The sequence below is a fragment of the Haliotis asinina genome, chromosome 11, assembly GCF_037392515.1.
Source record: "Haliotis asinina isolate JCU_RB_2024 chromosome 11, JCU_Hal_asi_v2, whole genome shotgun sequence".
Classification (NCBI taxonomy): domain Eukaryota; kingdom Metazoa; phylum Mollusca; class Gastropoda; order Lepetellida; family Haliotidae; genus Haliotis; species Haliotis asinina.
The window spans coordinates 18194530-18222521 of NC_090290.1; the positions used below are offsets into that span (position 1 = coordinate 18194530).

At 39.8% G+C, this 27992-nt stretch overlaps 2 protein-coding genes and 1 pseudogene across 3 annotated transcripts in view; 1 reads left to right on the forward strand and 2 right to left on the reverse strand.

The window, feature by feature from the left end:
* Positions 1–27992, forward strand: part of LOC137255966 (uncharacterized) — a 589910-nt pseudogene that overhangs the window by 527459 nt on the left and 34459 nt on the right.
* Positions 1–27992, reverse strand: part of LOC137255967 (serine/threonine-protein phosphatase 6 regulatory ankyrin repeat subunit A-like) — a 275337-nt gene that overhangs the window by 227728 nt on the left and 19617 nt on the right. The window lies entirely within an intron of this gene.
* Positions 996–27986, reverse strand: LOC137255969 (splicing factor 3B subunit 1-like). 2 transcript variants are annotated; one of them, XM_067793588.1, is made up of 20 exons: positions 27932–27986; positions 26879–27060; positions 26525–26611; positions 20673–20790; positions 17945–18024; positions 16940–17336; positions 15986–16434; positions 15097–15294; positions 14485–14586; positions 13841–14107; positions 12227–12497; positions 11413–11558; positions 9125–9271; positions 8620–8745; positions 7952–8173; positions 7143–7325; positions 5851–6215; positions 4903–5175; positions 3362–3578; positions 996–2941 (listed from the first exon to the last, which is right to left on the reverse strand). In XM_067793588.1, the coding sequence occupies exons 1-20, from the start codon at positions 27951–27953 to the stop codon at positions 2783–2785; spliced, it is 4011 nt and encodes a 1336-aa protein (XP_067649689.1). In that variant the 5' UTR covers positions 27954–27986; the 3' UTR covers positions 996–2782. The 2 variants fall into 2 exon arrangements, with proteins under 2 accessions (XP_067649689.1, XP_067649690.1); XM_067793589.1 differs by lacking the exons at positions 20673–20790; positions 26525–26611; positions 26879–27060; positions 27932–27986 and adding an exon at positions 18764–20666.

Genomic DNA, 27992 nt, shown 5'->3' on the forward strand with positions numbered 1-27992 from the left:
TCAAGTACTCCTTAAATATCACAGCCACACCCGCACCCCTGCCTGAGAGACGTGGTTCGTCACGAAACGAATATGCTGGTGGCGTCATATCAGCGATGATAGCATCATCTCCTTGTGAGTGCAGCCAAGTTTCCGTAATAAGGAATACATCAACGTCATTGTCCATGATATAGTCCACGACTTCAGCTGTTTTGTTTCTAACAGACTGTGCGTTCCACAGACATACTCTGATACTCGTACCTGGCTACGAGAGTTTATCACTAGCTCCATACGAACAGGCTAAGTAAAATCATCGTACTACGACTTCATTAGGCATGAACAATGATCTGTGTTTGCAAACTGTTTGCAAGGTCAACAAGCATTGTTTTTCAGATGGCCATTGTCATCATAATTAGAAAGACAAACAGCCGTAGACTGAACGTGAATATTTTATAATACTGATGTTCCAGTGCTCTTTGTGACGGATATCGATATGTATTTATCGTACCTTAAGCTACAGCTACTGCTGGTGTGGCCTTACATTTTTTCCTCACTTTGACGCCTGTGTCCGTTTAGACTGTTCAACAAATTATTTATATTCTGCCCCAACCAGGTTGCTGAACACTGACAAAATGACTGAACACATTTTCTGTGCAGGTGGTACAATGGTACAATGATGTTCAGAAGGAGAATCTCTTTGCTGATATTGTGAAATTGAATATTGTTGACATTCAAAATCATAAAGTTACATAATTTTCATTTATTTGATTAACATTCTATGCTAGTATTTTTCCATACACCCAGAGACCAAATAATATGACATGGTCTCTGATACACCAGAAATCAACGTCTGGAGTCCTGGCTAGGCTTGGACAAGGCAATTTTCCCCTGGCAGACAATTTATCAACGTCGGGAGTCCTGGCTAGGGTTGGTCAAGGCAATTTTCCCCTGGCTGACAATTTATCCACTAGGCCATAGGGGCAAACATTTCACACAAGCACAAATACAAAAAACAAAATATTTGTACAGATTTATTTCTATTTACATGAAATTTTACAGACAAAACATGACCAAATAAATGACATGCAGAGAGCTCAGGTGAGACATCAACACAATTCACAAGCCACAGTTGAGATTGTTATTTACTTTGAAGGATGAAATGAAATTTTAACATGATGAAAATACAAGACTTAGTATAGTATGGTATGGTGAACAGATGAAGTGTGTAAACAATGATTGGAAATATCAGGCTAAAAATATGGAGATGAAGGTTATCCTTTTGAGTGGGACTAGCCACTATAGGTGTTCATCTATGACAGATACAACAAACATCAGGTCAACAAGAGGGAATTTATAGCAGATGACAAATAGCTGTGAAGCATCTTCACAAAGCCCAACACATCAATCTCTATGATTGAAATCAGATAACCTTACCTTACCATGTGTTTTCCTGTTCTTTTCACAGTGTAATATATCTGTTACAAATGAAATTCCAATGATTGGAACTCTTAAAACCCCAATATTTCAAAACCGGTATCAACATTTTAAACTCATGCATGTATCGTCAATTTTCCATTGCACTTTTTCTACCCATACACCAATAGATGGGACAATTGACATCAGACTGGAATACTGTGATGTCACATACAAATGGAATATGATGCTTCTAAGATGACTGAATTCACTTTGTCTCCAGAAAGCAAGAAAACGTAAGAAAACAGAGTCTTCCTGAAGGTATAAGTCAGACTCAATATACAAATTCTGCTGTAGTGTTTCCACACCTGGGCTAACGGTTTTCAAGCATGAATAGTCATGATGATTTGCAGACCTGGAATCTAATTAAGAACTAATTCCAGCACACATTGACACATACAGAAATGAGGGTCACACACAGCCTACCAGCACTGAAGGCCCTGTCAAAATATAGCAGAGAAGTAAGAATCGCATACTATTCTCCCTGAACATGTGGATATTAATGTTTTCTTGAAAAACGTTCAACAAACACAAGACTGATACTTAGAGTGATATGCATGTATGTTTTAACAGTGAAATGTGTGATAGTAACTTTCCTCAGTCTCAGCTGTAAAGTGTGTTTAACTGATTTCCTATTATGTTGCTATCATATTCTGTGGGCGATTTCCTTCTCTGTCTCTATAAAAGAGTGAGAGTTATGTCCCCTTATGTCTCAGTCATAAAGTGTGTGATTTCCTTTTCTGTCTCAATAGCAAAGTGTGTGAGAGTGACTTACCTCTATCTCTTAATACTAATGTGTGTGAGTGATTTCGCTCTATGTCTCTATAGCAAAGCATGTGAATGATTTCCCTTTATGTCTCAATAAGAGTGTGAGAGCAATTTCCCTTTATCTCTCAATAGTGAAGTGTGTGAAAGCGATATCCTTTTACGTCTCCACAGTAAAGTAAGAATTGTGAGTATTAGTTATTCACAAGTGGGTCTTGCCTAAATATCCACCTTGTTTTTTCACTATCCCACAGACATCAAGAGTCTGAATTAACTGCATCATATGAATAATGCTTTCACAATCCATTTTAGATGACAACCTAACAATGACCTTTTCCTATATCTCTTTTAATCCACTCCCATATCACTCCCAAATCAAGAGTTAAGCTCAATGTTTAACAAATAACATCATCCATCTAATGACATCTCTTAATCAGCAAACTCATCCCAGTCGTACAAGAGTACCAAAATTATTTTTAATGACTTTGATACAAAAATCAGTCACTGTGAGCTCCCTACAGTCCAGCACTTTCACACAACACTGACTGTCCAGAGTTAGTGTGTCCTATAAGATGTAGTCCAGTTCGTATCGGATGTACTGGTTCTTAGCATCATTGGGGATTCTGGGGTAGGCAGGAATCATTCCATCTTGTGCCCCGATATACACCGTGTTGTACACCTTCCAGTAGACATCCCGAACCTTCCGAGCAGGATGGAAGAGGCCCTGAAAAATCAACGGTGAGTGATCTGTCATCATTGTTGTCCCAATGAGTGTTTCAGTACTATCACCAGGTTCACTACAGAAGAAAACAGAATTGGCATTTTGTTCTGAGTCTGAACCCATTTTACAAAGTCATATCAGTTTCTGTTTAAGTAGGGGAGTTAGACACATACTGATGTTGAATGACAGTCAAATGTGTCAGAGCAAACTCATGACAAACAGCTTATCTTGGCAAGCCTTGGGAACATTACTCTGCAGAACCAAGAGATTTTTTACGAGGCTTTTAGCAATGCTCTAGCAATATCACAGCTGAGGAACCAGAAATAGGGTTCATACATTGTACCCATTTGAGCAATCAAACCCTGGTCTTTGGAGTTACTGAACAGTGCTGGAACTTATCACTCATAAGAAAAGAATACAAACCTGCATGGCATACTGAAGTATTTTGGATGGCCCTATGGCCACCCTGAGTCCTTCCACTGCCCCCATGAAAGCCTGCACAACATGAGGGGAGGTTTCAAAGATATTGGGCCAAACATAGTTGAGGAGATGGGTGAGTGCATCCTCACATCCAAAGCCATACACACCAAGGGCCATGTGCTGGATTGCAGCCATGGATGTTTGCCTGTGTACCAGATCTCTGCAAAACAGGTAACAACAGGTAACAATGAACACAACAGTCAACAGTAAATTATTACGATCACAGGTGTTACAGCAAACTCAAACTAGATTTGGGTGAATTTGTGATTCACGCCTACAATGATAGGATTCATGACCACCTGAAGCGAATTTGCTACTTTAGACTATTGGACTTGTCATATCCTGACAGAAAACCATAAGATCGATAGAAATTTCATACCTCTTATAATTAAGGAATGCACACAACATACAAATTTGACCGCCCTATTCAATTATGTTTCATAACAACAACAAACTTCCATAGTTTTTCAACACAAACATGAAGTATTTTCAATGAACTTTGGAAACAATAGCATTCACTCCAGTAGCATGTGTATCAGGTCACAGTGAGCATAGACAAGCTAACACAACCGAATATAGCAAAGCCATAGAAACTGAGAAACTGTTTGCATGAAGCTTGAGGATATGACATACAGTATGACGGAGGTATCAGGTATTATAGCCTTCACTTCCTAAACTTGCACTCCTAGAACTTTCAGCAACAACCTAAATGGTTCGTAAGTGGCATTTTAGAAGTTGGTATGATGAGGATGAAGACTCTTGTGGATAGACAACTTCTTTCTTGCAATGGATGAGACATTTCGGTGGTGATTCTTTCACTTGATAACAGTGGTAGAATCTACACCGTAACGTCACATAGATTGCAAAAGAGAAGATGTCTATCCATGAAAGTCTTCATCCTCAACCTACAAGGCATTTATGATGCATTGGTGTGCCCACAGGAATTAAAGTGTGCCATTTGGGATTAAAGTGTGCCTAAAGGAATTAAAGCTAGCCCATCTGGATTAAAGTGTGACCACTGGAACTAAAGCATGCCCATTAGAAATGAACCAACTGGATACAAAGCAAGTCCTTCAGAAAAAGCCTGTGCACTGACAGACCTACCAGGTATTCCATATTTAGCCTACACCAGACACAAGGAGACGACTGACAGTATTTAAGTTGGTGAGTGCGTGAGTTTAGTTTTACACCGCACTCAGCAATATTCCAGCTATATATTATGCTGTAAATAATATAGCTCTGTAAATAATGGAGTCTGGATCAGACAATCTAGAGATCAACAGCATGAGCATCAATCTGCACAACTGGGAACCAATGACGTGTCGACCAAGTCAGTAAGCCTGACCAAGCCATCCCATTAGACACCGTTTACCACAAGCATAGTTGCCTTTTATTGCAAGCATGGGTTGCTGAAGGTCTATTCTACCCCAGACCTTCACGGGTCAACAGTATTCAAAACGAAAATAAAAAAGACTGGAAATTACCTGTCCATGAGAGCATCTTCAAACAGAGGTGACACAGCATAGATGTAGTCCTTCCCCATTTCTCCAATGTATTCAAACATGAAGGACAGAGACTTGAGTACACCGTTCTGGACGTTCAACTCAGGCACACGGTATTCATTCATCAGGGCCGGCAGCACAGTGAAGGGGGAACATGTCTCCGCAACAATGGCGATGGCGACTGTCGTGCACACTCTGTTTTGTCTCTCTTGTACTTTTAAGTTGTTCAGGAGGGTCGCCAACACATCATGTGGGCTGCAAATGGATCATCAACATTAGCTGGGGATAACTGTAAGAACCTTGCTTTTGAATTATTACTATTGACTATAACAGAAATAGATCAAGTATGAAAAAGGTCTGGCTGAAACATGACCTGTAGGCTGCAAAGGACATTTACTTTGTTAAGCAAAGGGGATGTTGACCTAGTATCTATCAGTGCTTTCACCTAGTATCTATCTTTGCCTCCAAATTGTTGGTGCCATGAACTCTGCAGTCAGCAATATTCTGCAATATCAGATCAGTCCGTCCCCACATTCAAGAGTATGGTTTTACACCACATCTAACAATATTCCAGCAACATCACAACAGGGCACACCAGAAATGGGCTTCACACATTGTACCCATGTGGGGAATCAAACCCAAGTCGTTAGTGTGATGAGCAGACGCTTTAACCACTAGGCTACTCCACCCATCTACACTTTATTAAATACCAAAAGTAAACACTTGGAGTATTTATAAGGAATATGGCTTTGACTGTTTATTTTTATTTTCCTCTTTTTCCTTCAACCATTAGGTTTTCTGCGGACAAAATTCCATAAAACAAGAAATAATATTGGTCTGCCTTTATATGTCTATTGCCATAGCATGATATTACTCATGCAATCGAAATACTCATTCTCTGACTTGTTCATCTGAGATGTCATATCTTACCCGATAGCCTTGGCAATGTAGCCGAAGGTGTTCACAGTGGCCCTCCTTATAGCCTTCTTGTGAGCCTTGAGTAACTCCAACAGCTCAAAGCAGATTCTCATCCATTCCCTAGCTGAGACAAACTCAGCTCCGCGGTCAGCAATCCGTCCAACCAGATCGATACAGTTCTCCTGTACCTTCTCGTGTCTGTTCTTGAGGATTGGTGTGAGCCTTGGCAAGAGATCCTTGATTGGAGGCGTCATCTTAGTCATACCGATGACATTGACAATACCCTTGAGAGCTCCCAGGATTGAGCCTAGAACCTCGGGGTATTCTTCTCCCAAGTATTCGTACAACACCACACCCAAATGGCCCATCAGTTTCTCCTGTTAGTGGATGAGATGAAAATAAAAGTGTTCATAATCCGCAAGGACACAGACACAAGGACAGAAACATAACATAGGATTCAAAATGTAACTTGAAAGTGTGTGTTTGTCTGTGAAAGACACTGAGAGAAGAGGTCGCTATTCCTTAAGATTTACAGGCTCCATGCAGATACATTGTTCTTTAAGAACACTGCTAAAAGAATAAACATGACACTGACATTCATAAAAGTCTCTAATCCATATGAGGTAACAATTTGATCATAAATGTCTTCATTATGTCTTTTAAGTAGATAAATGTCCCTTGGCGCAATGAGATAATATGCCATTGTTTAACAAGAATACCATACTTAGTCTACTGTCTCAAAGCCAGCGAATCATTGTTTTATCACAATAACATCCATCACCAAGGTAACAAGTACCATCTTCTAATATCTTCTTAGACAGTGCAGCTGCAAGTGATATCATCCCTGACCTTCCATGCTTCAGGCAAACAATCTATCCACCAGACCAATGAGGCGGTTTAAATTTCACTAAGTTCTTCCCAAAGCAATGGCCCCATTGCCTAGCGAGTAACTGGGTGGGTTTAGTTTTACACTGCCTCTAGTAATATTCCACCAGTATCATGGTGGGGGACACAAGAAATGGACTTCATGCTTTGTACGCATTTGCGGCATCAAACGTAGGTCTTCTGCATGACGAGTGAATGCTTTTACTACTGGGGTACCTCACCACCCACCATACCATAAAACTATTTCAGATGCAGTAAACACTTAACTTCTGAAATTGGTGTCACAGTGAAACCACAATCAGAAAAATAACACAAGCTGTCTATTTTCACCACCATGTTTTTCCAAAAGCAACAGTTCATAACATATGAACAATTTCAATAGTGAACACAAGACAAATGAAACAGTTTCATTAACTCACCTCCTGACAAGTCTTCATAACAATGGCTATCCGGGAGATGAGATCAGCTGCCTGCTGTCGAACCTTTGCCGACTTATTATTGAGACGCCAGAGAATGGTACCACAGATCTGGGGCAGATATGGCTTCACCCGCTTGCCCAGTGCATTGACCACTGTGCCAAAACCATTCAACATAACCACATCCTGAAAAGGAAATTAAACTGAATAACATGTAGTGGATTTCCAGCTTTATCAGAAATCATGTGACAAAAGACATACTAAGACTGTACATTAAATTCACACTGAGGAGGCATCATGCTGCAAAGTCAACAGTCACACAACAAAGTCAACATCGAAAACATCAAGTCAACAATTGTAACACTAGGGTAACAGTCACACCACTAGTCAACAGAGAAAACATTCAGTCAACAGTTGTAAGACTAGGGTAACAGTCACACCACTAAGTCAACAGAGAAAACATTCCGTCAACAGTTGCCACACTAGGGTAACAGTCACACCACTAAGTCAACAGAGAAAACATTCCGTCAACAGTTGTATCACTAAGAAATCAAACCACTGTCAAAAGTCACACGATTAACTGAACTGTTAAGACTCTAAATCAACAGTCACAGGACTAAGTCAACAGTTTGAACTTTAAGTCAATAGTTGTAACATTAAGTCACAGTCACACCACTATGGCAACAGTCCCACCAGTAAGTTATAAACAAGTCAACAGTCACAAAACAACGTCCAACATCACATCACCAGTTCTGTGACAGCAAGTCAACAATCAAACAGTTCAGTATCCAATCACTACTAATCCAACATACCTCAGTGGTCTGTTCCTGGAAGGAGTACAGGATACCGTCAATCAGCTGTTCTTCCAGACGTGAATCGATGTCGGCAGCTCCAAGATTCGACATGATTTTCTCTATTGTCTCCATGACCATCTTACGGTACTGTTCAGCCTCGTCCTTCAGATCATCAACAACTCGGCCAACAATCTCTGCTGCCCCAACCTTGTTGGCAATCTCAACTGTTGTGTCCACCAACTAGAATACCAAGGAAAGATGTTATGCAGGGTCAAGACTTGAAATATTTATGAGAACAGGTTCACAAACAGTATGGTAACAAGGTAGAAGCATGGTAACATATTGTAATCGCTTGAGGTAGAAGCGAGGTTGGTTTAATATTTTGAAACTGGAACACTTTTCCACTTCTAACACAGCCTGTAAGCATCATGTGAGACAAGAGTCCCAAATGCAGCATGTCTCAGACATTCACGACCCATATCTGACCCAAGATAAAATCCTAAAGCACAGCAGAGGTGCATGTCTGACTTGTAGTAAGGAACAAGCTAGAACAGCCTGTCAACTTAATGTTGGACCAGAGCCAAAACTTTTGCAAGACTGCAGAGTAATGATGCACATTTCAGGACAGAAAAGCAACAGTGCCTTGTTATGCAACATTATGAAAGTAGTACCATCTTTTAACATACCTGTCTGTAGTTCCTCCTATCAAGAGCCATTCTCTGATTCCAGAAGTGTTTGAAGAAAGCAGGCAAAATCTCATCTTTGATGTACTGGGGTTCAACGCCATCAGTGGCACAGCACTGCTTCACAACCTAAACACAAAACAACAATTATTGTACACTTTACTGCCTGGTTGAAATGTGTGATTAATGAGATTATTACACTGTGAATAAGTATTTCTATGTTATAACATGCCTGTGGAAAATACTGCAGTGTAATATTGTTACTGTAATACTACACTAGTGTAATATCACTAGTTTGCCATCATAATGGCAGTTCCGGTGACAGGTTGTTTATTATTCTCTATATGTAACACTGTCAGCTATGGAAGGAAAGCATCAAGTGATACTGGTGCTAAGCACTTTAAATCTTGCTCCTTCCATATTACATAAGTCAATTCACAATATGGATGTTGTATCATGACATGACGTTAAATTCAAGAACTTAACTTAAGTTGTAATAAGCACTGACCTTAAGTACAATCTTTTTCATTTCCTCATCAGGAGACTGGAACTCTCGGATGAGGATCAACATCACTTCCCTGGTGTAGTAGTTGGCGTACTCAGCGTCCATAAGGGGGATAAGGTAGCCAATAGCCTTTAGGAAGGCAGCTAGACCCTGCACAATACAAATTCAGCTCACATTAAATGACCAATATATCTTCAATCATACAATATTCCGCAATTGGGAACATATTTTTAAAAGAAAGGAAAGTAAAAAGGGGTTACATTTGGCTTTTGGTGAGAGCAGTTTTGTGTTCGTGTCTGCTAACACTATCACACTTTAATGTGGTAGCCCATTGACTGACTGAGCGAGTATGGTTTAAAGCTGCTTTTAGCAATAATCCACCAATACCACAGCATGGCACACTAGAAATGGCCTTCACACATTGTGTCCATGTGGGGATTTGGACCCAGGTCTTCAGCATGACAAGTAAATGCTTTAGCCAGTAGGCTAAGCCATCACTCCTTGTGGCCCAGTGAGGATACAGTACTTTAACATGGATACCTATCTGAAGCAGTTACTAACCCTGGGCCAAGCAATCCTAGGTTCAAGACAGACAAGGAAGCAAGTGCAGTACTAAAAATATTGATAACAGACATCCACTCTCTCTGGAAGATGTGCTGTCCACCAGATTTCAGTGAGTGAGAAAGTGAATTTTAGTTCTATCCATCCTTAGCAATATTCAGCAATAGCATGGCGGGGGTCACCAAAATTGGGATTCATACATTGTATCCACATGAGGAATATAGCCCCGACCTTCAACCTGACAAGCGAAAGCCTTGACCACTAACCTACCCCACCTCCCCTTTATTCTTCAAATAAGGGAGTGAAAAGTGTTCAACAGTCAGGACAAAGTACTCTGTCTCAGATGACTAGCAGCATGCTCCTTAGCATTAGGTCCCTTTTACCTAAACACACAGTGTTCTCAGTTATATCAACTGTATAAGCCGATGGGGGAATAAAATGCCCTAATATAAGAGAGACTATATACTCTCAGAAGCTAGGTATGTTACGACGAGCCTTTACTACTAACGCTAAATGGACTCGCTTGTTTTTCTTAAATACTCCCGGCGTCAAAAATCATAGTATATATGATATCTTGAGTAAACAACAATATGTACGCCTCGTTTCCAACATAAATAATCCGTTTTACAAAGATTTAATACAAGGATGGTGGTTGTTCATAGAGGGCCTGAACAAAACTACTTTAACTAATACTGACATTATGTCTGAACCTGTCTGGTTCAACGACAACATACATGTAGGAAATAACACGATCTTTATAGAAAAATTGTACAAAGTAGGTGTAAAATATATAAACGATTTTATAGATGAAAAGGGACAATTTTACTCTCATGGAGACTTTTGTAAGCTAAACTCCATCTCCATAAACTACTTAGATTATATGGGCATTATACAATCTATTAAACAATACTGTAGGAAACAAAATATTACAAAAATACACAAAATTGCATATCCTTTACTACCATTTCATATTGCTCATTTATTAAAAACCCAGAAAGGTTCACAATACTTCTACAAAATTCTGATAAAAAAGTATCAATGCAAAAACCAAAATTTTGCGAAATGGGAACATATATTATCCCATAATATCAATGACAGAGAGCGCACAAGCTATAACTTGTTAGTTTTTCAATGCACTGATTCTACTAAGTTCCAATGGTTTCAGTATCAGATTCTACACAATATTCTACCTACAAATTCTCGCCTCTATAAAATGGGATACGTTGAAAGTGATTTATGCAGCTATTGTTCATCAGAAAAGGAATCTATAGTCCATTTGTTTTGAGAATGCCAATACATACATTCCCTTTGGAATGATTTGAAAAGGTGGCTGCTAACAGAAGCTCAGATAAATATGAATATATCAAAAGAAATGGTTTTCCTTGGCTATACCGAAAGAAATAATAACCCACTTAACATTATCACACTAATAACTAAGCACTGCATATTCACCAGGAGATTACAAAAGAAAGCGCCAAAATTCAAAGAAATCCAAAGGGAGCTAATAGATTATTATAGACTAACTAAATATGCAGCCTCCATAAATTCAAACATCGACAGATTTTATAAATATTGGTCGAGTTGTCATTTGCTTTTTAGTTAGTTCTCATGAATTGTAAATGAGTATGCGTGACTGTAAAAATGCAACAAAAATAAAGAAATTATAAAAAAAAAAACTGTATAATTTGGATCCTGTCTGCATTCGCCAAAAAAATACCGGCATGAGTTACCTTTCCTCTGTGTTGACGAATACCCTTCCAGAGAGGTTTCAGGACACTGTCAAAAGATTCAATCCCATAAGGTGTGGCGGCTTCAGCCAATGCAGCCAAAGCCAGGGCAGTGATGGTTCGCACCTTCTGCTGCTCATCAACCAAACCTGGAAATAAATGGCCGTGAATCAGTTGGAGGAAAAGACAGTTTCAGATTTTCAATGTTTATATGAATGACAAGGAAATTTAAGACATAGATATTAATGGTCTGAATAACATATTACAAAGGAAGCTAGAAAGTGTTTAAATCTTAAAAATAGATGTCTCCCCCTTCCCCCAATCCTATGATGAGACCTAAAAAAATTCATTTGATTCCTACAAATTCAAAATCTCTTAGTATGAATACTTAAAGAAAAGCTCCCACCCCTAAAAGGCCCATCTACTTGATATGTCAAGGCAGTATAGCAAATTTAGGAAAGATTGTTTAAGTAGTTTTGGAGTTATGTTCTGGAAACAATGAGAACGTTAATGCCAAGGCTGATGCTGGAAACACCAAGAACAATATGTCTCTGGATTCTTCAGGGGAGACATAATTCACAACAAAATTCTCCATCAACAGTTTTAGATGGGCAAAGGGATTCTAACTCCACGTATGGCAGTGGCTGCCTATCCCAGTGTAGATATGAGAGTGGGGGAGGAACAGTACAACTCCTTAGAGAACAGGATGTGACACAGAGCTCCAAGATCACAATACACTTCGAGAAGGAATTATCTCCCTTGGACATGATCTGATAACAAAATTAATAATGGGGTCATTCTCCTAAATAAAACTTACCATGTTCGATAATCTCCACCAAGTTTTTGAGATGGGGAAGTATGGCACAGCCCATGAGGATGGCTATCTGCTGTACGATCTTGATACCAGTATGTCTGGCTTGCCATGACTTCTTACTTTTGCACACAGCTTTCAGGAAAGGCAGCAGGGACGGGATGCCAAGAGCAGATGCCACTACGGCAAAGGCTCGAGCAGTTGTATTACGGACATACTCGTCCATGTTGTCGATGTCAGGTCTCATCGTGGAGATCATGGTGGCCAGACCAGCAGCCTAGGATAAAGAATAAGATCACTTTAATAGAGCAAGTGAGTGAGTTGTTTTAACATCACGTTTAGCATCTCCACAATATCAAAGCCAGGAATAAACATGGCTTAGAAAAAATACAAGATATAATCTCACACTGGACCAAAAACATGAGATTTTTTCAAAACTTATGAGATTTAACTGTTAATGATCATTCACAAGAAAAGGAAAAAACAACAAACAGGACATTGTCATGTGTATTTAAGAAACTTCAAAACAACCAGTCATAAATTGGAATGAATTAAGCCTCTGCAGATTAGTATACTAGATCACCACTGGTGTCCATTTTCTGGTTTTCATCAGAGTCAACAATTTCAGTTGTTTTATTTTCATTTGTAGTCCTTAAAAACTTTAGTATCAAATGAGATACTTTCTGTTGCAGAATGCAACTTTCAAATGTGATTTGTGTATAGTGTGACATACTGAATAAAAAACACATTACACAGTGCAAGGTTAAGAGTTTATTATACTCCTTGCAGCGCAGCTTGTTTTGTACAGCCCTGTGTTCAAAGTTCCATAGCTGTCGTCCTGTCACCTGCCTAATTAGCTGGGGAAACATGGGCCTTCCGCTACATTGAGACACGCAATGGAGCACTGAAGAATCCATGTTGAGATTTGCGTAAGAAATCATTGACCTATGTGACCTCGACCCATGACGCGCTCGGCCAATTAGCTACTCAGAAAGCTCTGTGCACGTGTACCAGTATTGTCAAACCACTACATGAGCAATGGATTATCCAGACCTACGACAACATATCCAAGAGGAAGGATTTAATCCAAAGCGGATTTCACCAAGCGGGACTTTCGGACTAATTCACTAGTAGCAGGTGACCTGACATTTTTAATTTAGTAAAGTCGTGTGTATCGTGTCAATCAGAGACACTGAAAATGACGTGTTGAATCAACTATTTAATTTGTTTTTATGTATCTTTTTGTTTCACTGAGTTATGAATGAATGACGTGTACTTGTAGTCAAATTACTAGCAATACAAAACTAAAACTCAAAGCTCTTTGTTTGTTTTTATTTCCACAACTTATCATAATTATTCGCGGAGGTTTTATTTTCGCGGATAATTTTTTTGCGCGAAAATTAAACCCCCGGGAATAATAATGATTTTACAGTATTAGGTTCCCAAATTCTAAAATTCCATTGGCGCCAGTCATGCTGTCAGTAACATAACCTTAGATAAAAAGAACAGCAACATAAATACACATGAATACAACTGGTTTTATGTCACAGTATATTTAATGGAGACCTAACTGAAGTGCATTTCACTCAAATATGAATCTTTAGGAATTTTCAGACTTACCTTTGCCAAATTTGAGATAATTTCTCTCCCTTCAACACGTGCATAGTAGTCCTCATCAATAAGAAGAGGCTCAATGACCACAAGAATCTTGTGTACGTAGGGTCTGACCAGATCATCCAGTTTGTACAGGATTCGGTCAATGACCTTCACCAGCAAGTGACGCTCCTGGTCTTCCAAGGTCGGAGACATCAACAGTGGTAGGATCTGATTGAACAAAGGACCGGCACCAAACTCACGGGCCTTGTCTGTGATCTGACGCAGAGCCGCCTGGAAGGAAAAGATAATAAGAATCTGTTGTAACAAACAGTGAAGCATGAAGCAAGTTAGGTATTATGATTATGGACTTGAGGGAGTTTTACACCGCCTTCAGTAACATTCCAGCCATATCACACTGGGGACACCATAATTTGGCTTCACACATTGTACCCACATGGGGAATCTTGGTCAGTTGATGAAATGAACATCAATCCAACATTAGGTACATAATCCAGTCTTTGTCAGCTGTCTCTTGACAAAAGAGACAAGGGTTTTTTGGGGGGATATTATCTACACAGGGATGACACTGTTTTGTTGCTTTCATATCACGAGGATTATCCTCACAAAAATAGTTTGTGCGCTAATTTACCCAAATGCCAACAACATACCTTTCTCATTGGAGGCGTGCCATTCTTTATTTTGAGGAGCAGCTTCATAATCTTTCTTTCCTTTTGTTCTTCTGGAGACAGACTCTCTTCATCTACATCCACCTTTAACAGAACAAAGACCTTTGTACTACAAACAAGCATCTGCTTCTAACGTAACAATGATCTTATCTTTGTACTACAAACTAACATCCACCTAGAACATAATGGAAGTGAATGAATCACTTTTAACAATATTCCAGCAATATCAAGGCAGATGGAATAGATGAGCTCCAAGGCCCAAAGGACAACTGAAAACTACTTTGAAGATGTGGAGCAAACCAACAATCTGGGATGCCTGAGCCACTTCTGATCAGTCGAAATGTTTTGTTCCATTATCTAACTTCCCTCAGCTGCTATTTTGGTTTGAGAATAACGCAATCTCTGCCAGTGATTCTTGCAACAGTAAGCAACTAAAAGTTAGTGCCCCTCTGCAAGGTGAATCCCCATAAATCACTTTCAAACAATTGGCTGTGAGCAGTGCACACGTACTCAAACAGACATAAACCTTTAACTGTTTGTCACAACAAGGAGGTACTGTACTATACTATGTTCTCTCTTCATAACAAAACCCACCAACAGCTTGTCGAAGTACTGCATGTCGTCTGGCTTCATCATAGGCAGATTGCCTTTGGGCTGCATGTCTACAATCTGTGTCTTGGTGTCTGGGGTCTGCATTCGGAAGCCAGGGGTGCCAGCCATGGGGGTAGGCGTGGCAATCAGCTTCCTGGCCGGTGTTCTGATTGGTATATAACCTGCCGGGGGATTCAGCACCTAGATAACACAAAGCATGTCAATAAGTAATAGAGAAGAGGATTTTGTTCATATTGCTCTGCAGTAATCCAGAGGTTGGTGAGGAAGCAAGTGTGGACTAGATGATCCAATGGCTTGTAATTAGGGATGCCACTATTCATCAATACATCAATCCTTTCTTTAAGACAATACTTAACTGTATCAAAAGTACCTGTCAAAAATAAATGTATTGAAAGTATCGGTTTATGCATTGTCCACATTTTAATCATGGTTTTTTATGCTGTAAGTAATAAATGATTATTTGCAGAATTTTTGTCCTAATAATAAATAAATAGTTTAACTAACTATCATAAAGATATCGACACAGTTCACTATTTGTTATGAGGGAGGAGTGCAGGTAAATAATAATGCCTGCGTTTCTCAATGAATCCATGCTGCCGAGTCATGTGAGAGAATCACATGAGATACAGGATGTAAACAACATAAAGTGTACATGAATAACAAAGTCATTAAGATCTTTGTTGTGATAACTCGTATGCTACAAGTTGTTACTACAGGTCATATTCAGGTCAAGTTTATACTACAAGCCGTACTATGAGAACATAACTTCAGGAGAAACCTCGTTAACAACAACTACAGGATCAAGACACTTATTCCAATATTCTTCTCAGTCAACAGAAGCACACCTTGGCGACTATCTATGACCACCTACCTTGTAGCCAGGTGGGAACATGGAGTCCAGTTCGTCATCTGACAGAGGCCGATTTCTTTCATCAATTTCTCTCTGCCATGTGTATGCCTGCAACTGTTCCGGAGTCATGGACATAAGATGACCAGGAGTTGGAGTGGCCATGGCCATGGCTTTCTGACCAGTGGGCGTGGCACCGCTGGGAGTGAAGCCACCTGGTGTGTGACCGCCGGGCGTTTGTCCAGGAGTCATTCCTCCAGGCGTCATGTTGGGGGTGTGACCTCCAGGGGTCATGGTTGGGGTCATTCCTCCCGGGGTCATGTTAGGGGTCATACCACCAGGGGTGGCTCCGGGTGTCTCGTCCCATCTTGAACGGCGTTTGCTTGCCCCTGGTGTTGGGGTGGTCTCAATCAAGTCACCGCCACGGTCTGTTCGAGGGGTTTCTGCCCAACCACTTCCATGGCCAGGTGTGTCTAGAATATAGAAAAGATTCCATCATAAACAAACAGTGAGTTAGTCGCTTTCAGCAATATTCCATGCAACTGGGACCTGCACACTGTCCACATGTACTGAATCAAACACAGATCCCAAACATGACAAACAAAACATAGTAACCACTAAGCCACTTTACTGGATAAACACTCAACAGAGAACACAGAACACTTTCTTCACAGAATTATCATTTGAGATACGTTTCATGATGCATGATAACAGGTCAAGTACCTGAGTCTGACCCACTGATCACTTAATCTTCTGTTGTAAGCATAGGTGTTCTTAGCGTTGTGTCATCCTTCAAGTTAGAAATGTATCCTTGAGACACACCTTAATCTTCCATAGGACTACAGTGTCTTAGTCGCTATGCTTGATTAAAAAAATATTGCAAAAATAACATAATTTGGCCACCACCAAAACAATCTATAAAATTACACAACCTATGTATTTTGACAATTATCATCGCATGAATCATCCTAAATTTACCTCTTTCAGTTTTCGGTGTCTCATCCCATCTGTTTCTTCTTGCACTTGGCGTGGCTTGGTGGCCAGGGGTGTCTCTGCCTGGTGTGGTCGCACCAGGGGTGGCATGACCTGGGGTAGAATCCCACTGTCTGGTGCTTTGGCCTGGAGTGGCACCAGGGGTTTGTTCCCCTTTGGCTCTACCAGGAGTTTCATCCCATCGGCTGTTTGATGGGGTGACAGCTTCTGCAGCATCCCATGACGAGGTTTTCTTCTTGGTGGGGGCATCTTCCTGGGCGGAGGACTGGTCCCAACGTTTCCTCTTTGTGGGTTGTTTGTGGCCAGCATCACCTCCCGCTCCATTGACAGCCCGTAATTCTCCTGCCTTAGCCTTCTCATGCATCTGTTGACGCAGCCCGGCCTGTAAGGAACAGTGGTGTTACAATTAAATGAAATAACCAAAGATTGGTCTCATTGACCAAACAACCAAGCGATCGATCACATTTTCTCATAGTGGAACACAAACAATTTTGGAACTACTGTTTTAGACTTTAAAAAACTTGACAAAGGAACATATCTCCTAAGTAGTCAGGGCCAGAAAATGTGTTCAATTCTTAGATAACATACTTTTATTCACCAATTGCACCTTGGAAACAAAGCAATCATCAATTGTGTTGGGAATTGGTTGAGATCTCACTAGTAAGGAAAAAAACAATTGTGATAAAATCATATTTACATTCCAAGAACGATGTCTTTAGTTATGTAGTAAACTGAATAACAACACACTCAGCACTATTCCACCAGTCTGCTAACAATCAAGTCTGGATCAGCTCCACCTTAGCACTAGCATCGCTTTATTTCTGCAGTGTTCCAAAATTCAAGGTAATCCTTACATGTCCATGTTCTCCTATGATAACTGTATCTACAGATTCCCCCCCAATCTGCATCTCACAACATCATGACAAGTATTTCATGCTTAATATAAACCACTGAAAGGTGGCATGTTTTTGAGACATCTAATATTATTACCTGTTCTTTGCCGAGCTGCAATTCTGTCATAACATCCGAGAAGGTTCTTGCTTGTAACTTTGGATCAGGTGTCTTGCCTCCTACAACACAAAGCAGAAGAGTCACGACATGCGCCGTGACGAAAATAAATAGTCATTAACTTCATTGCCAAAATCTCTGGAGAGTAGCAGTAATTGTTGCCTATATTACAACATCCCAAGAACTACACATGAAAGATCAGAGTATGGGGAAACATCCCACTGACATTTCTTGAGCAGTTTTTGAAACAACATGCTAGAATGAAACACTGTCTGGTGACCAATTTCCAAATACTCTGAAATTTCAACCCTACTATAATTGTCCACTGTGTGTTACCTGTCCATATAGTTGATGACTGGTGTGATCCATTTGTAGTTCTTGGGGAAATGGCCAGAAATCAGTGACAAAATACACCTATTGATCTTGACATTAAATACATTTTCAGTTTAGGCAAATCTCTCGAAAAATATGCTGTTTTAATGAGACAAATCATAATTTAAAAAAACAAAACATTTCAAAATTAAGCCTTTCTCATTCAGAAGCAAAAAACAAATCTTAACCGACAGCTTCGTTTGTTTTTATCAGTGTTAAATATACAGCCGAAAGTTTGACCGAGATTCTGAGACTGCCTCAAAGAATACCCTTTAAATACTTCAATTAACCAAAACTTGAAAAAATTTACATGCAGAATGAAATATTTTCAGACGAATACTTTTCAAAGATGAAAATCAAAGAACGTAAAGCTCTAAATCTGATTTCTGACCACTTCAAGGTATCTGCACCATGGCATTGTATACGTACACCTTGGGTCTTCAGGTTCCCGTCTTGCTGCAACGCCTCCCTGAGTTATACTCAGACCTCACAACTCCTAAAATTAGTCTCAGATTAGTGTAGTTCTAAACCACCACACACATACGCAACATATAGAACTACCCACACATCTCACAGAATAAACCTTGTATGGTATAAAGGCTGGTCGTATATCATGCACGATACCCATATCATTACCACAAGAAACAAATCATTACATATTTATGGATATGTTTTTCAACATTGCAACGGTTAAGAAGACCTGTTAAAACTACTGGCAATATGTACTTGACATGTTTCATGTTTATATTAATCCACATGGTCACTTTTCTGAAACTTTAATAAATCAAGAATGTTTTGTAATCGAAGAACCTTGGATGTATCATTACAATATAGATGTAAAAAATATCATATATAGTTGTCAGGTTCTTGGGCGATGTCCTCAACGAATGAAGGAAGCTAGAAAGGAAAATATTTGACATTAGTCTCGGGTTGACTTATTGTTTCTCGGCACATGACAATCCTACAAGTTCGCCTTCCTGCACTGAGGCTTAGGTTGTACAAACTTCGCTTTGTCATAGCCAACTTTCAAACTCAGTGACATTCATTCACAAAGACAGGTCAACAATCTTGTAATCAGTTCTCTTTCCTAAATACATGTACGAGTCAGAATAATTTTTAACAGTCTACACTTTTGCCCTTAACTATACCCTATATGGTACAATTAAAAATCCTTACTTTTCTTGCTTGGTATTAACAAAGCTGTAAACTTTACCATCATGATGAACAACCCTCCCTTGGAAAGCTTGAAAACTGATATCTTTGCAGTATGGAAATGAAACTATCACAGCTGTTTGCCTCACTATTACTTTAAATAGTACATATACGCATCACACATTTTGAAAGACAAAGGTTATTGAAAACATCTGCAGAGATGCCGCAGCTTCTTCCATTCAGTGATCATTCCTGTAATGTCGTTTTTGATAGCCAGTATTTGTCTAGTTTTTTCACAAAATCGAACACCCCTTCAAAAAATACTCAATTCTAATGCTGAACATACACGTCTGACTACATCTGATTAACACTGCCACAAAAAGAAAATCAATGACCGTTTCTAAAAATATGCACCTTGACGTGGTGGCAAAACGCAACCTCAAAACTGCTGGTCCCATTACGATAACGGTATTAACCCCATCCTTGGCTCTCATCACCTAGTTTAATTTGACTTGTAAAGATCCAGGTCTGAATTGCTCATCAGCAAGCCATGCTTGTCATAAGAGGCAACTGACAGGATAGGGTGGTGAGATTTGCTGACTTGGCTGACGCGCGTCATCGCATCCCACTTGCGCTGAACGATGCCCAGGACTTGGTAATTTACAGACTACTGCCATATGGCTGGAATATTGCCGAGTGCAGTGTTTAAAAACCCAACTAAATTTATTTATACTAACATATTGACACACACACACGTTTACCAATCTCTACCATAAATTACTGTTTCTTTAAGTGTTGAATATCAACCCATTCTCAATCCCAATACCGATCATTTTCTAAACATTCTGTGACTGATAAAAAGCTGCAACTCTTTAAATACTTTTAACTTCCTTCCCTATAAGATATCAATTCATACAAAGGTTCTTTTTCTCTTCTGACATTCATTAACCTTATTTTTTCACAGCTATAACAGAATTCACAAACATCAAGTCCTGCTTCACATTCACTATCATCCAACACTGAACCAACACCCACACCACAAAATATCATTGACATCCATCATTATCTCCAATAGGAATAATAAGAGGTAACTGAGAATTGTGACGCTGAGTGTACAAATCATTTAAAAAACTAAGGTGGTAAACAGACAGACACAAAGTAAGAAGTTCATGGGATTTGTACTAACCGTCAGCAAATGGATCATATCTCTCTGGCGAAATAATCATCTGACGTCGCCGGGCTTGGTATTCAGTTTCACGGTCGGCAATCTTCGACACCCGATGATCTGCCAGCGGATCATAATCCTACAACATTTGATAATGACATCAAGAATCGACATACTGACGCTGTCAGTTTGACAAACAAAAATAAAGTATTGTGCCAAAAGTTTGCCGCCCACAAAAACTGATTAATGAAAATGTTACTGATAGTAAGCATTACCAATGATTATCCATATGAAAAATGCATTATCAATGATATCTTACTTTAAACTGTTATGATGAAACTTATACACACAATACATAAAGCTACATCTTTAAACCTTGTGCTGCTTCTGAATCGGAACACCGTCTTTTTCTAGAACGTCATGTACTTTCTTTTACAGGATCAAACTACTTTGAGCTCCAATATTAACCAATAATCCAACATTCAGTTACCAGTTGGTGATTACTTTTGATCAATGTCAAAAGTCAGTCCCATTTTGGTTTGCCCAAAGTGTACTCAACAACATTCAAGCAATATGACTATTTTCTTACAATAATTGAGACTCGATACCAGAGCAACTATTCACAATCAGACTGGCAACCAACAATCAGGCCTGATCGACAGAACTATAGAAGTGTTATAATAACAACGCCCACACTTCATCATAGCTTTGATGTTCTTGATCCAACATCGTATATTCTTTGAAGCATGCAAAAAGCAGTATGTTTCAAACTTTAACCTCACTAATTCAGATGCAAACATAGTTATATGAAGCGAGCAATAGAGGGAAAGTGATTGCTTCAACGACTGTTTAACTCTAACTCCATACTGCAGAGAGAATTAACTAATGAGGCTGGATGGCTTGGTTTGTGTCCATATGGTATGTAATGGGATGTGCAGTAGAAGCATGTATTCATGTTACACTGTTATTTCCCTTTATCTTGCCTCTAATCACAGTACATGATAATTTGGTCACACAAGCATTTATCCCCAGGTAAACCTGTGCAAAAAATCCCTTTATCAAATTCAATTTGGGTATGCTCTTTCATATTTGGTGATAATATTGATACCTTCTGGATCTAGTGTGAATTTACCATATAAAAATTCATTTTAGGAAAAAATCTTACTTTAAATATCCTTTCCTTTCATTGATGAATCAATATTTACTTATAAATTAATGTTTTTCAGAAGTGAGAGAATGTGTCAAATCCTACATTCTGCCTTGAAAATTTGTTTTCCTGCTTTAGGTCATATCTATCTTGAAATCTCGTTTTTATAGAAAAAAAAGACAGATTGAACATTATAAAATAAATAATTTACTACGAGAACTATTATTGACATACAGTAAAATGGAAATATTCTGTTTCAGTTCATATTTTGCAAAATGTAATTTTCTGAATAAAATCGATATTTTATACTTATCCTGACTCATGCTTAATTGCTTGTCTCCTCTTCCTGGTGAAGGTAGTGGAACACCTGAAATCCCTTGAAGTTCCCTTCTAAAAGAAGTGGACGTAAAATTCACTCACCCATGTATTACCTCCCTTCCTATGCACATGGTCAGCTGATCGGCCATGATACTTCATTGTCTCCTATAATCGCCTGACATGAGAATACGAGAATTCAGTGTGCCTGTGAGGGGCAGCTGGGAGGTCTTTCGTCATGAGTCAGGATAAGTATAAGATATCAATTTTAATCAGAAAATTACACATTTTTCCTTATCCTGACTCATGCTGAATTCCTAAACGGCAGTGGGTCAGGCCACGCTGGATTCTGGAGGCTGTCAGAATTACGTCCAATAATCTCCCCCTAACGGGACTTGTAACGGCGATAATTCAGTCCTGCTCTTCTATTATTCATTGAAGATTCGGGGAGGATCACATCCAGTCAAACTTGTCTTCAGCAGAAGGCTTCTTTGACTGGAACATGATGATATCCAAAATAACTAACGTTCTGCCAGTGTCTGATGCAACTAAATGTCAAGATATTCCCACCATGACCATTTGCGACCTTTCTTATGTACAAGTATCTTCATTACGAGTACAGGGTCATAATCACTCATGCTAGTCTGTTCAAGATGTGTGCATGGACTCTCCGCCATTATACTCTGTAGACCACACTGAGATAGTGTTGCAGAATACTTTTCGTAGACTTCTCAGTAGCTATATGGATGAACAGGCGCTTGAAACTTTGTCTTTTAGACATGGTACATGAAATGTATATCTTCAAGGATTGAAGACAAGGCAGGTATATTGAACAGTCTGTCCAGCTGACCTGGCAGCTATCTGATTTTCACAATGACTCTTGGTAGCAGCACTCCAGGGGGAAACTTGAACGCATTTAGTCCTTCCCACGAGATGCTGAGAGCACCTGAAGCCAAAGTTAACAGATCTGGTACCAGTGACACTAAGGTTGCTGTCTGTTAGTTGAACCTTCTTGCAAATAAGTCTATTTGTACTAATCCACACCTCCGGCTGATTAGTTGAAACGTCTCTCGATGCAGTATATACCCTGTTGATGATGGATGAAGAGGACAAGATAAGGTGTCTGCCATGATGTTGCAGGCTCCTGGTATGTGAAAATGCTTTTATTTTGAGATTCAGACGGTCGACCACGTCAAAGAGTAGAAACATAGTAGAGATGGAGGTCTTGTTGACTTGTTTACTTTACGTAAAAAAGCCACTGTGGAGTTGATCTGTGTGGTTCATCAGTAGCTTGTCTCTCAACGTTGTCAGCCAATGATGGATAACATGCATCACCACTTCACATCACCACTCCCGTGTGGTTGATGAAGAGAGCTTGATCTTCCTTCTTCCAGACTCCTGCTGCAACTTCGTTGTTTAGATGGGCAATCCATCTTAGGAGAGTTGATTCTACCTTAAAGATGGTCGCCGAATGTCGGCTCTAACATGCTAGTTCATGCGCAGATATTGACTGGCGAGTCTTCCATAGCGGGTATGCTCTCAAGATGTCCAGCGTCGTAAACTGGTCAGGACGTGAAACTGTGACTCAGGAATCGCTGTCATAGACGCAGTAGTAGGCGTCTTTGTCTGGTCATATCCTGAGGTGACATGAGCAGATTGAGTAGATCTTGTCACTGACATAGTGATAATGGAGAGAGTAGAACTTGTCCTAATCATCAGCTTGAACTTCCACCCACCGATCCTCTGGGACAGCAATGTATTCCAATGTAGTGATGAATCAAATCCCGAGGAATTTAGATTCTCAAGTCATCCGATCTGAGTTAGTAGTCGAATAGTGAAATTCAACTGTAGACTGAGTTGACTTCTCTCATGATGAGATCATCAACATTGTGTGTGGATCAGGACGTGAAACTGTGACTCAGGAACCGCTGTCATAGACGCAGTAGTAGGCGTCTTTGTCTGGTCATATCCTGAGGTGACATGAGCAGATCAAGTAGATATTGTCACTGACATCCATCCCGATGAATTTAGATTCTCAAGTCATCCGAGCTGAGTTAGTAGCCGAATAGTGAAATTCAACTGTAGACTGAGTTGACTTCTCTCATGATGAGATCATCAACATTGTACATTACCAACAAGTTTTCATTCCCAGGATGTCTATTTATAGCTGGCTGTCTGCCCGATCAGAAACTCTCTTCATTGCTGCAAGCCTCCTGACAGGCAGCTTTGAGTCTACTGTTAGATGATCTCTATGCCACCTGAAGAATCAAATGACGCTGTAGACGGCTAATCCAGTGTGTAAACAACGTTGAAAAAACAGAAAGTCGAATGTAGACAACTTCTTGACACTGGAATAATAAAATCATGTCACTGGCTTTGTTTGCAGGGTGTTGTTACTCGGGGACCAGTCAGAGTGTAGACATGACATCACTTGTGTAGCATACAAATGATCATCATGAAATCCTGTTCAAACAGTAGTACCCTTGCTAGCATTTAGGCTTGTCCGTAACCATGCTGTTTTGCCAGCATGCGTCTAGATGAGTAAAGCGTGCGAAATAACTTCCGTAGCTTGAAGCTGATGTAGACAAAGTGTCTTCCAGGTAGATGCGTTCTATCTTGTAAGATATGTTGCGGGGACTGCTGATGATCTTGTATGGCTCTTCTACATCTGGTGAAGAAGGAAGCAACAAACGTTGAAAAGTGGCAAAGGTGGTTACTGACTTGAATGCCGTATATAACTTCTCAGAAATTGTAGAGTTATCGGTAGAAACATTAATGGATGCCTTCCTCCTTTATCCTATAAGTGTTGAGTTCATTGGAGTCCTTGAATGGTGATACTAAGTCCAGACAATTCGTGTTTAACGAGGTGACTTCCAAGTCCAAGATGAGAGGTTCCTTCGGAGAAGACGATAGGTAAAATCTGTCTTCATCCTTTCGTGAGTGTGACATATTCAATGGATGCCGACGATCCTCCTTATGCGAGTTCAGGTCTAAGGGGACGACAAGTGCTGATGGCGCCTTTGATGAGTTGGGCAGACTGCATAAGATCCTCTTCGTTGACAAGTAGACCTGTGAGTGCACTCACCCATGTGAGTTTAGTCATCCACATGAGTGCACTTGTCCGTGCTGACAACGCCTTCAACACGGCAACAAGGTTTAAGCCATCTGTGATCCATGATGTGACTTCTGAGTCCAAAAATAGACTCCCTCCGGTGACAAATCACGATGGTGTCTAACTTCGTTCTTTCTTCCTAGGGTAAGACAAATTCATAGATCGCAGACGATCACGACTGTGTGAGTCTAAGTCTGAAGGGAAGGATGACTGCATACGGCATCTTCTATGAATAGGGAAGTCCATCCACGAGTACACTCACGCGAGCATGTGACGTCACTCATCCCAGTATAACTACTTGTGTGAGAGCACTCACTCGGCTTGGGTGTGTCCTTCTGTGTACTGCAACCCGATGACTGGGACCTGGATCTTCTGCGGTGCGTGCGTGCACCTCTTCATCATCAGACGTGAGTGCAGGTCTAGATGAATCCACTCGCTGATTCGCAGTCGACATTGTTGCAGAGTGCAGTTGTCTTTCATCTTCCAACCGTCGCTCCATAAGATTCACATCTGTGTTTTCATCTGTGAATTGTTGCATGAATGGAGGCACCTGCATCGAATGCATGCTTTGTGTGCATTGACAACTGTGTTGAAGAGTTGTCTACGATGCCCGAGGTTGCAGTCGACATCTGTGATATCTGTCGTAGGTGAAAAGGGTTCTGAGGCATTGAAGACTAAGTCTCAGTTGATGAAATGCATGTTAGAGAAAAGCACAATAATCACTATTTGTATAAAAATAATATATATATATATACAAGCAAAAAATGGCATATAACACAAATGTAGTTAGAAAAACCAAAAGAATGAAAGACTTATCATCGTATATGGGACCCCGTGTGCCTCCAGTCGCCCTCAGGCGATAGGAAGAGAGTGAAGTAGCATGGCCGATCAGCTGACCATGTGCATAGGAAGGGAGGTAATACATGGGTGAGTGTGAATTTTACGTCCACTTCTTTTAGAAGGGAACTTCAAGGGATTTCAGGTGTTCCACAACATTCTCCAGGAAGAGGAGATAAGCAACTAAGCATGAGTCAAGATAAGGAAAAATTTTTGTGTTTCTCTTCCAGGTGCAAAAAATACTCAGCTCACTTGGAGGGCGCCATTTGTCAAACAAATGCTGTGGTGACTTGCTATTTTTATTACATAATTAGATTCAGAACACATCGGTCTACAAAATGATACCAAATTTAGCAATTTTTTGACATTTTGATATTTAGTATGGAACCTCCTCAAATCCTGAACTTTTCAACCTACTGGAGACAAAATGTAAACAAATGCATGATTTCATTCACAAAATACCTTGTCATTTGCTGTTTCATGAAGTAAGTTCAACGGTGCAGTGTAACTTGACCGCTTTGGAAATGCAGCTCCTACATCTTCATAGTCCTGAAACAATACAGAACATAATTTTCATTACACTAAGTTCCTGACATCACTTCATACGAGCAACACACTGATCACCATTTCAAAACCAAGAGATAGTGGGATGTTCTTAACATGCTGTAATACACAGTAATAACCAAGATAATATTAAAGAATGAATTCTTAATTTCATTTTATCAACTGACATTCATCAATGGAAATCAAAGTGATGGAACAATACAATGTACATATTAATGATATCAGACCAAATAACCACAGCAATGTACTTACATCTGGTTCATCTGTGGCAGCAATCGATGTGACATATCCAGAAAATTTGTTAGAATCATAGATATCCACATCATAGTGCCCTTCTGCCCCAAGTCCAACTCTTTCACAATCATCTTCATTTGTTGGGACTACAGTTAGTTGTGCTTTCTTGGCCTGGATACTTCTCACCTGCTCTTCAATCTCTGAAACAAGAACAAAAGCAAAATGTGACATGATATTTTCGGAAAGTGGATAAAACGTCTAACAAAGATATCCTACTCTTGGGGCATCTATTCCTTACAAGATTCCCAAACATGAAACTGGAACATAATGCTCAATCCTTGCTCATGTGTATCTGCAAAACATTAAAATTTTCCATGTTTCAGCTAACCTGTTGACTGCATGTGGATCAACAAGTGGTTATTTGTAAACTTGTGAAATGGATGTGCATATTTACAGGTCATTTAGCTACAATGCTTGGGAAATTTTCTAATTTTCCAGCATCACTGTGTCTTGTACTCATAGGTCACTAGACAGGGCTAAACCTGCAATCCTCATGACAAAGTTTTCGGAGTGACGTCCAAACTACAACTTAAAATTAACGCCTGGTAATCTTAAGGCATTCTGTATGATTACTTTCATGCCACTTCATTGAGGAAATCATCCTGGAATATTTGTCACCATGGCAAATTTCATAATTTTAGGCTGCACTTCATCCCAAAATTGGCAATTTTAAACGAACGAAACAGCGGTGCTGTGGTAAAAATCAATTGTACAGCAATGATCATTTTGTGAAACGACTGTTCAAGAAAGACGTTATGGCGAGCAGTATTTTCTATTCTTTACTTTAAACCTGAAAGCCATGTGATCTGCACCTTCATTACCGAAACTGGCGAAAGATTTGACTCATCTCGCTAAATATCACTGATCGTACCAGTTTCCTATTAATGACATAAACACTGCCACAATGGTAACTGGACATGGTGATTCTTTAGTGACCGGCGTTTCATATTCGTGTGTAACTGTTTCTAAAGCACACCTAGGTGTTTAAAATGGTATCATTTCAAATTTTACCTTCTCTTGTTGTTGCAGCCATCCTTGCATATGGCCGACGTTTATTTACCCACAATGCATT

Excerpts from the sequence above, each read along its gene's own strand:
- LOC137255969 (XM_067793588.1), bottom strand. The coding sequence starts at position 27,953 with ATGGCTGCAACAACAAGAGAAG. Across the intron at positions 18,025-20,672 it reads ATATGATCCATTTGCTGACG|GAGGCAAGACACCTGATCCA; the intron begins GTTAGTACAAAT and ends TTTGTGTTGTAG. Across the intron at positions 9,272-11,412 it reads TTCGTCAACACAGAGGAAAG|GGTCTAGCTGCCTTCCTAAA; the intron begins GTAACTCATGCC and ends TGTATTGTGCAG.